At 32.6% G+C, this 11,740-nt stretch overlaps 1 protein-coding gene across 2 annotated transcripts; it reads right to left on the minus strand.

The window, feature by feature from the left end:
• LOC111715095 (innexin inx2) lies at window positions 1–10,456 on the minus strand. 2 transcript variants are annotated; one of them, XM_023490346.1, is made up of 14 exons: window positions 10,389–10,456; window positions 8,739–8,818; window positions 7,046–7,118; window positions 6,268–6,341; window positions 5,932–5,956; window positions 5,600–5,636; window positions 4,713–4,798; window positions 4,019–4,095; window positions 3,360–3,470; window positions 2,997–3,131; window positions 1,713–1,736; window positions 1,100–1,160; window positions 523–649; window positions 1–76 (listed from the first exon to the last, which is right to left on the minus strand). In XM_023490346.1, exons 1-14 carry the CDS (start codon window positions 10,404–10,406, stop codon window positions 30–32), a joined length of 975 nt encoding a protein of 324 aa, XP_023346114.1. In that variant the 5' UTR covers window positions 10,407–10,456; the 3' UTR covers window positions 1–29. The 2 variants fall into 2 exon arrangements, with proteins under 2 accessions (XP_023346114.1, XP_023346115.1); XM_023490347.1 differs by lacking the exon at window positions 2,997–3,131.
• Between the last annotated feature and the right edge of the window lie 1,284 nt (window positions 10,457–11,740).

Genomic DNA, 11,740 nt, shown 5'->3' on the forward strand with positions numbered 1-11,740 from the left:
GATGTGTTTTAATTTTATTTTCTTTAATCTTAAACATTTTGAAATGTTACTGTAGTTCTCCGAAACTTAGAGTTTCCTGAAATCATAAATTTTTCTTAAAGGGAATATTCACGTAATTTATATATATGGTTTTCAATCCTAATTTCGTTGCGCGCAATTATTTCTTGCACTTGAGCCATTTTATTGTGCAAAATTGCGCTATGATCGCAAAAAAAGCTAAGAAATATTTGCGGAATTGCGTGGAATTGCGTAGAGTTGCGTGCAACGGAAGTGCTTTTCCATCTAAAAATCCATAATTTTAACTGTGACTTACAAATGTATCCAGCAGATACAAGAATGAAAATATCTCTGTAGATTTTAAAATAATCGAGGCCGAGGGTCTCTTATCTCAGATTAAATTTTCTTGTGGCTAAGCTATTAATTAACAATTTAATATATGATACATTTTTAATTCGTTCATATTGGATGAACATTGAATTTTGTTTTCATTCAAATGATTTATAGATTAAATGTAAAAAAAACCTGGCAGAAAAAACTGTCCTTGTTCTTCGATTAGGTCGTCTTCACCCCGCTCTTTGTTTATATCGTCTTCATTTAGTTTTGCAATCAAATCGTCTTCATTTCTTACAGTATCATACGTCTGAGGATCCTAAATACCACAGCTGAGAGTTTAAAAGTTGGATGAAACTGTGACTCTCCATGCGAAGAGTATCGCGGTGAATCGGACATTGATATATTTGGAAGGTCATGTTACACTTATGCAGTCTCTTTAAACTGGAGTAAAACCCACGGCTTTAACGTAATACTCAAGCTTAAGCTAGTAAAAAAATAAAGCATGGAGAAAACAAGCTTTTTTTACAGGGTCAAATAAAAAATACATTTTTAATTTTCTGAAATTTGAAAAATTGAAATTTCACATCGATCTCCCGAGAAAAGGATGATTTATTTAGGGTAATTTTGGCGTCGCTAGTCTGTATGTATACTGTACATTCTATTACCTGGTGTACTGTACATTCTATTACCTGGTGTAGCTGCATAAAGGCTCAGTACTTTAAATGAACCGGAGTTTGAAGTGATTGAAGTAAAAGAATGACCTAACCTGAGCAATAAATGTGAGATTTTTCTTTAATTTGCTCGTTTGTTCCGGGTCACACAGTTTACTATACATTTATTTCCTTTAACCGTGCAATAAAACCAATGAAACAACTGAAAAATTGTCAACTTTAATTTTACTTTTAATAAGGCATTATTCACACATTTTGTAAAGTTGTAAACCCATGAAAATGCGCCTTGGATATTTTTCAGAAATACAGTGAGTTTTAAAAAATTGAAAAAAGTATGTTGGGAAAATGTTTAAAGGGCGGAGGGGGGGGGGNTTTTTCTTTGTCGGTATCCAATTTGTAAAAACATATCCGCAAAGTTTAATATAACTATAATAATAATAATAATACACATTTATCGAACGAACAACTATTAAAAATCGATCCTGACGAAAAAAAGAGGTAACCTGAAAACAGTGGTTGTCCTCTTTTTTCTTTACGAATGGCGCTCAAAATATCAGAATTTGTAATTGTTTATATCTGACATATTTTTAAAAGCTTTCTGACCATAGTTTTAGAGATTAACCATTTCATAATAAAAAGAGCGAATTAGAAGATTTTCATTCTACTCTCCTCCACTGTTTTTAGTTTAGAAGGAAATTGAAACCATTCCTGACAAGCTCTTGAAAGGTTCGTCTGAAAAAGTACTAAGAACTAGATTAAACATTCAAAATACTATTTTTTTCAATGTTTAGACGTGAGCATTAAAAGTCTTTCTAGCAGAATTAATTTTTAAAAGCTAGTAAATCTAAAATGAAATGGAAATACAATATTTTATCAAAATATGATAACAACATTGAAGAAAAAAATGGAAGCAAAAATATCTTGACATTTTCAAAATTCTACATTTTTACAAGTATCAAATCTTTGAGAAACTACTTGCTCGCCTTTGTGAGCTTTAGCTTTTATTTTATGCCTAAAGTATGAAAAAAAAACATAAAAAATTAACATTGTTGTTTAACTCTCCCCTAAACAGAAGAGTTTTGGTTGCAAACATGTAATATTTCAAATTGGAAGTGTAATTTCAAGTGACTTACCAGGCAAAGATGTAAATTCCTGATTTACAATGGTACCATTTAAAAGCTTTGTCTTAACAATTGTATGATTTATATATCCATGCTTTTGTTTATTTAAGATGTTAATTTTTATGGTTTCTCTGTATAGGTGACTTCCACACTTCTTAATTATTAAAACAATAAAGAAATTCACAAAACCTTATTTAATTCAGAAAAACAAGGTTAGATTAATCCACTTTTTTTTATCAGATAAAGGTGTCAAGGGTACCGTTGTAAATCGGGCATTGAAATCTTCACATGGGATTGAGGGGCCCAGCCAGACCAACCCCGCCTTCAAGTCGACCTTAGGCGTCCTTCAACTTTACTAAGTCCTCCTATTTCTACAGTATCCTCCTATTTCTACAGTATCCTCCTATTTCTACAGTATCCTCCTATTTCTACAGTATCCTCCTATTTCTACAGTATCCTCCTATTTCTACAGTATTTTAAAAAAAAAAATTTCTTGTAACATGAGAAATAACCATTAAAATAGTTTTGAATTTAGATGACATCCGACTTCATGTTACTTCTGCAGCCTGTCCCCCCCCCCTTGACTTGCTTGAAGAAATAATTTATTTTGATTAAATATGGTTTTATAAATCTTTTGATTAAATGTGTTTTTCAGAAAAATAATTTTTTGATCGAATGGTTTTTAGAAATAATTTTTTTAGATGGCGTCCTGACTTGGATATATAGATAGACAGACAGATAGCAACATATGGACTGGGGGACATATGAGAGTAATATGATATGGCCGACATTGAGGTAGGGCTTCACTCTCACTTTACTGGTCTATTTACGGCTTCCTAAATATCTGCCCCGACTTCAGCAGTGCCGTTACCTTCCGACTTGAAGCCAAATCCAGGCCTCGTACCCCAGACTTGAAGCCAAATCCAGGCCTCGTACCCCAGACTTGAAGCCAAATCCAGGCCTCGTACCCCAGACTTGAAGCCAAATCCAGGCCTCGTACCCCAGACTTGAAGCAAAATCCAGTAAAAGTAAATTCAACCATGAAGCATAAAGTCTGACCGCGTCAACCTTGTTGCTTGTCCTGTCCATAGAGCAGGTACAGTACAAACTGGGAGCGGAAAGGTTGACCCGGCTCGGAAATTTAAATGTACTACGGCTGCCCGTGCGTACCCCAGACTTGGGGTCTGGCTGGGGATGTCACTTGAAATTGCGCTTACTGAAGTCGTTTTTGTACCTGTCAATATTTTTATGTAAGAGATGAAGGAGCCACCAATCCCCAAACTGTCGGTTTATTTTCTTTAAACACGGACCTTTTAGACGTCCCTTCAGATGATATTGGAGATGCCTAAAATATTAAATCTGTAAAATTAATATGTATTCGGTGTTTGTTTTGGCTTGTTTGTTTGTTTGTTTTCAATAAACGACAATGCCTACATTTGTGTGGCGCCTAACATTCCCATAGAAATAATATGGTTTGAATAATTTGCCATTTACATTTTGATTTAAAATAATTTTGGAAAGATATTGACCAATGAAAAAAAGTCTGCAAAATCTGCAGTTATTGTACAATAAAGCTTTTTACTTATATATTTATGTTAATCCTAGTTGGCTTAACGGCTGGACCAAATTGGCTGAGTTTTTTGGAAACCTTTAAGAAATTCGAAAATTATAATTTTATTATTCTCTTTGGTATCAAAGAACTTGACAAATTATGGAAGAAGATATTTAAAACTATTCACCAACATGTCCTGTTTTATGGGACACCCTGTAGTTTAAAACTATTCACCACATGTCCTGTTTTATGGGACACCCTGTAGTTTAAAACTATTCACCACATGTCCTGTTTTATGAGACACCCTGTAGTTTTGAGAAAAATAATTCTGAAACACTGACCTTAGTCTTATTACTGGAAATGCCCAATGAAGAGAATAATAAAAGAATGATATAATATTGGCTGTCAGCAAAGCCAACTATAAAACATAAAATAAATATATATTTGTATTTTTATTTGTAAATGAAACTGTAAATGCAAATAATCAGGTTTAAGAAATAAAAACATTGATATTTAATTTATACTTGATCAGACTAGGCTTTTAACACTTTAACCCCCCGTCTGAATCTTTGTATAGCCGGGGGGGGGGNGGGGGCTCCCACGCCCCCACCCCCTAGAAAAGGCATTAAAGTAAAGTTATATGGAATTTCAATGCATGATCGTAGCCCAATTTTGTTTTCGACAAATAATTTGCGTGCTAAGGAGATTTGAAGAAAATGTAAAGGTCGGAGTAGTGAAACATTTTTTTGTTTATGACAAATATTAAGCTGTGACGTCCATTTTTCAAACATGTAGTTTTTATGATCTATAGTTTTAATCTCAAAAAAATTAAAGACTTTTTCGAATTTTTTAAAACGGACCGTCCTTTTTACCGTCACTTTTTCTTAGAATTAAAAAATTGTCAGAGTGATTGTATCAAAAATAAGAGTAATAGGGCAAAAAAACAGGATGGGGGGCGCTGTTTAGGGTTTAGAGAACTCTAAAATTGCTATCTTTGTTTGCAGAGTCATTAGAAATTTGCAAACAACATCTTACCATCCAAAAGTAGAGAAAAATATACATTTTTTCATTTAAAATGTTCAGGGGTAAAAGACAAACCGCGTCTAAATTCACCATGCCACCTTAAAAAAACAGGAATTTAAATAAGTCCATTTTTATAACGTAAATAGGGTTTCCAGCGAAAAAGAAAAGTCGTTTCGCGAACATTTTGCATTTTTCGCGAAATTTTTATTCGCAACCATTTTGCAATAATACAAAAAAAAATTCGCGAAAAATGCAGAATTTTGAAAACAAATGCAAAATTCAAACATTGATTAAAGTAAAGACATAATGAAACTTCAAATATGAGATATCAGAGAAGAGAATTCCACAAATTCTTTTGAGCAATTAATTGTTGCAGCTATAAAACTCATGGTTTTCACAAAAATCTAGTATTTTCGCGAAATTTCACTTCGTTTTTGCCTCATTTCTTTTCGTGAAAAAATGCGAAATATCGAGAAAAAGTTTGCGAAACCTTTCGTTCGCTGGAATCCCACTAAACGTAAATCAACATAAAATTATTTACCTAATATTTATAGTTTATTTACCTGATGTATTTAAAGTTTATTTACCTGATATTTCTACATAAATATATAGTTTATTTACCAGATATTTCTACATAGATATATATAGTTTATTTACCTGATATTTCTACATATATATAGTTTATTTACCTGATATTTCTACATAAATATATAGTTTATTTACCTGATATTTCTACACAGATATATATAGTTTATTTACCTGATATTTCTACATGTAAATATAGTTTATTTACCTGATATTTCTACATGTATATATATATAGTTTATTTACCTGATATTTCTACATAGATATATATAATTTATTTACCTGATATTTCTACATATATATAGTTGATTTACCTGATGGTCCAAATTTGTAAAATGTGCATTTACTCATCTAATATTTGTATACTACTGTTTAAAATCTTGATTAAAAATTATTAACTTGTTCATTGAAATTGGCATCTAATGGGAGATCTTTTAAAAAAAGCCTAATCCGTTTATTGTGAAAAGGTTTAATATAATGCGATTAAGTTTCTTAATCCGTGAAAAACAGCTGACGCACATTTCAACTGACCTTTGCCGATAGCATTGTGGCTTTAATGGTTTAAACCTTGAGAAATAAGAAAGAACTTAATTTTGTCCGTTTCAATAAAAAAATCTACGATTTGGAAAGTAGTCATTTATATTTCCTTTGGAAAAATTCTTGTACTTTGTCTAAGAGAAAACTAATATTTTAAAAAGCTATAAATTTATATTTTATAGTTATTATAATTATTTTTAAAAGTTAATTAAATTAACAATACTAGTATGATGATAATGATAATAATAATAATTTTAATGATAATTATGATATTATAGAGGACGTGAGTCAGACTCTAATAAAAACGCATAAATAACTTCCAGTATATATATATTTCTTATAACTTATTACTAGAGGGTTCAGATAATACTAATATCAAAAATAAATTTGAAATATAAAAATAAAAGTGAAAATAATAATCTTATTGATAAAAGTTAGTTTTTGCCTAGAGTCTCTGGAAAAAGCTAAGTCAGTGAACTCTTCAAACGAGATATTAAGAAACATGCTGGTCAAGTAAATCTAGAAATGATAAAAAAATATTATTTTGTTTAAAAATTGCTGAATTCATTAGTCTTTTTAATTTAATTTAGAAATGCAAAATATTTCTGTTCTCCTCATTACGAAATAATGGAGTTATGATCTCAATACACAATACAGGAGTTATGATCTCAATACACAATACAAGGAGTTATGATCTCAATACACAATACAAGGAGTTATGATCTCAATACACAATACAAGGAGTTATGATCTCAATACACAATACAAGGAGTTGTGATCTCAATACACAATAAAGGAGCTATAATCTCAATACACAATAAAGGAGTTATGATCTCAATACACAATACATGGAGATATGATCTCAATACACAATAAAGGAGTTATGATCTGAATACACAATACAAGGAGTTATGATCTCAATACACAATACAATGAGTTATGATCTCAATACATAATACAATGAGTTATGATCTCAATATACAATACAAGGATTTATGATCTCAATACATGTACATTACAAGGAGTTATGATCTCAATACACAATACAAGGAGTTATGATCTGAATACACAATACAAGGAGTTATGATGGAAAACATATGCTATTACAATCTTCCGTTAAATTTACTTTAGTTAGACGTGGAATTTGTATTTAACCCTGGCTTCACCTGTAAAATAGAATTTACTTTAGTAACACGTGGGTTTTGTATTAACCCTGGCTTCACCTGTAAAATAGAATTGAGGATAGCAGCTATGTAACTATATATATACCCCCGTCCATACAGCTTGTGGGAGACTCTGAATTATCAAAAAAATCAAATTAATTCTTTTTACGTAAAATCAAACTGAAAGTTGTTGACGATTTTAATTAACATAACACGCTGAAAAGGAATCTGCTAAATTTTTTAAAACATATTTTAAAGACCTATGCAGTTTCACTTGCACCCCGCGACTGACGGGTTTTCCCACGTAAAGCGATCCGACTGGAACAGCAGTGAGCCTGTCTATACGCAGATAGTTTTTTAATACCTATTTTTGTCACTGAAAATGTATAAAATTAAAAGAAGCATGAGTGTTGAGAAATGAAACAGAAGCGAAAATTATGAATGTCGCCTTGACAGAACAAGCTATGCAGAGGCTGTTCCTTTTCAATACCATCAGGTCCGTAACTGAGGAGGGGAGGGCGCCGGGGTCCCCCCTTGTGTTTCTACAGGCCCCCCCCCCCTCCTCTCCTGTTGGAAATCGAAAACTATTATAACTTACACTGCTGTAAATGGACCATCAGGTTTTAAATTTTTTTCTTCAAATGATGTTAATATGCAGTCTTCTCAATTTTTAGAAATTTACAGGTCTAAAATCAAACGTAAATTTCGTTTAAAGCAAAAATTTTGTAAATCTTATTTAAAAGTCAAAAGACATATTGTAGTAAAAAATCGAAAGTCCAAAGTCAACTGCTTGACTGACTAGAAGCGGCCTGAAAAAGTCTTTTTGATGTGATTTAAGGATTCCTCTTCAAACCCTTTTTATAGGCAGTACTTAAACAGTCATACAGTTCACTCATGGCTTTGATTTTTTGCTAAAACATGTCTTATGACTGTGAAATAACCTGCCGTTAAAAAAATATCGCAAAAAAAAACAGAATCAGCTTAATAAAGTCTTGAAACTAAAGATACATTTGTTTTTGGACCTGCAAATGCACTTGGTTTAAACAATATTTTGAAAATGGAAATACTCAAAATTCCCTAGATGGTATTTCCTGAAAATTGAGATTAGAATTCAGTAGACTGCATATTAACATCTTTTGAAGAAAAATCAGGTGTTTTGACTTGAATCCTGACGGTCCATTTTCAGCAGTGATAACTATTAACTTGAGTCTTAAAGTCAACTTCCTATTCCAGAGTTTTCTGGTTATCACTGTATTTCATTTATTTAATTATTTAACAATATCTGCCCTGTTTCATTTTGCAAATCTTAAACTATTTTTTTACATATATGTATTATATTTTATGAATAAGAAATGATTTGTTTCCAGATATTTTTGATCATTTAAAATGTTGTGCTGATGTCGAAATTTCAATGATATGAAATTAAGCAATGAAAAAGATTGAAATTAAACAATGAAAAAGATTGTAACACTTCACGAATTTAAGGTAAAAAAGTTTTAAGTTTTCAAACTGAAAAATCAACAATTGTTTAACCCCCCGCCGCCTACAAAAACATTCAGTATCGGGCCTATATACTATAATGGTCGCGACCAGATGGCGTCTCTGACTGTGTGCGTCCTATATTATCAGATAAATCTAGCGTGAGACATCTAGCGGCCTAAATTTCGTCTTCAAAGTACGTCATTAGGACGGACTTTGTTCATACGTTTGATGAAATGGTACGGCCTTAGTACAAGCTGTACACTACAAATACCTTGATACAGTAAGATAAGCGACCAATTTTTTTAACATTTTCTCTCGTTTCTCTTCTTCCAGCACAGGGTTATCCAGTTCCTAATTTAAATACACTTAATCAAATAGACCCGACACTCTGGGCTGTAGTAAATTTGAATTCGAACAGGACCTGCCCAGTTTGTACATACGACAGGGGTCAATTTTCTTGGCATAGTCCTGTCGGAGGGCTAACCGTGACAACTCCCATGGCGCGTTCAGACTCTTTACACTACCCGGCCTAATCCTAGGCCTATTTTACCGACCCCACTGGCTTAGTCTGGGTACTGGAATAGGGTATCGCAACGAGACTCGCGCACGAATGAAAGGTCGATACGCGGTACGGGGGGACGTCTGACGTCACTGATTAAGACTATTGGTGGAGAATTCTCAGACCGGCAAAGAAATGCCAATCACAATTATGCGTATACTCGCCTACAACAGATCTTATCCCAAGACAGTTCTAGGACCAGTGTCCACTTTGTGCCCTGTACCGGGTTTTGACGTAGTTAGGTACAGAAGCTAGAATTGTATGACTACCTTACCCTATTCCAGTACCCATGGGCTTAGTCCACCGTGCCCAACCCCCCTGATACATTTCTTGGGAAGTTTTTGTTAAAAATTTAAGCTTTACCCTGTGTTGTGCAACTGGCACCTTATGTGTAAGACTGGACAACGGTTAACGTACGTTCCGTAACTGTTCATGAAGAAAGGACAAGAAAATAACCAGCAAATGTGTTTTAAAATAACGGTGACTTTCATTACTTTTTCTGCTTAAAATTGCATAAACCTTACAAAAACTAAAGAATTAAAAAATATTTTTTTTTAACGTGTTTTGGTGTTTTTAACTGTCATCTTCCGTTAACGTTGTTATCAAGATTATAATCGTTAAGAACGGTATATAGAATGTAAAATACCGTCAAGTGAAAAGAAGTTCAGTTCTTAGAACAGATTTCTAAAAAATAGGACTTTTAAATGATTTTGCCAACCGTTAACAGTTAACTTAGCTGTTTGAAAAAATTAGGTTAGGGCAGTCCTAATTTTGTGGAATTTCCCCCAAATCCAATTTTTTTTTTTTTCTAAACATTGAATGGACATGTCCAAAAATACCAATTCTTACTGCACTGAAAACTTTGGCGCATTTCAATGAGCTAGAAGTTAAAAAATGATGTACAGTACATACACAGACTATATTAAGCAAAACGAGACAGTACAGGGTGTCCCAATAAACATGGGAATTCAGTGACGAATTTAATATCTTCTTTTTAAATAATTCTTTGATTTAGTATACCTACTGAGAAAGCTGTAATCTTTAAAAGTTTTGTCTGCTATGTTCACATTTTGTTTGTTTATGTTTTGACTGCATACGGTTGTACTTAGTAAAACAAGAAAATTGCAATACACAAACAGAGTAAACTTGTCCGTCTTCATTGTTCATCCTGCGGAGATATTATATGACACATCTTTACAGTCTTTTACCCTTTTCATAAAATAAACTCTAGCAGACATAATAATATTATGGCTTTTAAAATTAGAAATTACAATGCTAATTCATAACAAAGACGATATTGAATTCCCATGTTTTTTGGGACACCCTGTACATCAGACAGATCCATCCATTTATGTGATTTACCTGCTTCAGGTTCTTCATAGTTCCCTGTTCCCATTTTCTCCAGACTATTCTTGGTAAATAGTATCCCCCACTCTAAATACAAAATCAAAAAATCGCTAATATTCAAACAATTTTACTATTTTACTTTTTTTAAATTTTGCAACGGTTCTGCTGCCAAATAAGCATTTTTTTGTTGAATGTAACCGATTTTTGTCGCTTAATTGGCAGGCAATATAGAAATGGGCACTTTCGATTTTTTTTTCATTTAGTTCATTCATCGTTTGTGAACGACACATTTTGTTAGATTATTTTATCGTTGAAATAAAATGATTTTGTTCAAAATAATCGTTGATTTCCTTTGGATTTCAATCGTTATCTCACTGATCATTCTTTCAGTAAAATCGTTTGTTCAATAAAAACTTTCATTCAGGCAAAAAAACGATAGTTTTTGGAAATACTTTTTCGTAAGAATCATTCATTCAGTAAAAAAACCGTTTTTTTTAAATCTTTTGAAAAATTTATTCGTTCAGTAAAAAAGAACTTTTGTTTTTTCAAGTTGTTAGAACGATTTTAAACTGTTAGTTTTTGTGTTTTCACAAAAAAACGAGTCACTGGTACAACTTTGTTACATCGTAGCTCCATTAGCTTTGGTTTTAGGAGCAATTCTGTGAGATTTAAATTTATCCATTTACGTATTAGTGTTACGCGAGCCATGCTCCGTGTATGAAGTCTAGTTGATGCCCCTGTGAGTTTCTGAGTTCTCCCTGCGGATCTGTACAGAACGTATTGTGAAAAACTAGTTTTAGAAGCTGTTTACAGACTGACTACGCAGGCGCAAGATTTCTCGCGTGGGAGTGAACAGTTTTGTATTAGTATATGTTTATTTGTCTTGCAAGTGTAACCGTGTCTATAATTCTAGGATCACTGCGGTATTATTTATTATATATAAATGTATGCTTATCGTTTGATTATATTATGATTGATATTTATATATGTGTTTGTTGGTTCCTTGCCACAGTTTTTTAATGCCTGAGGGGATTATTTGTTGTATTCGTATGATTTATCACTCAAAGCTTTTTCTGTGGGTTTACTAAACTTATTTAGATTGAAGACTCAGAGAAATAAACGTTCGGAACCTTATTATCACCCTTTTGTTATGGAGAGCGTTGAAAGAAGGAAGTCTTACAATCCGGTCATGAGAAATACCACACGGTATATATATTAGGTCTTTAGGGAAATCGCTAAGTAGCGAAACATTCAATCACAACCTTGTAGGGTACTGGTTAACTAATTGAGATTTAGCAAAATTTCTCGTCGCCGCTATATTGCCTGAATTGGAAAATATACGGACTGATGTAGGAATAAGCTTACAA

Source organism: Eurytemora carolleeae, unplaced genomic scaffold (genome assembly GCF_000591075.1).
Source record: "Eurytemora carolleeae unplaced genomic scaffold, Eaff_2.0 scaffold600, whole genome shotgun sequence".
Classification (NCBI taxonomy): domain Eukaryota; kingdom Metazoa; phylum Arthropoda; class Copepoda; order Calanoida; family Temoridae; genus Eurytemora; species Eurytemora carolleeae.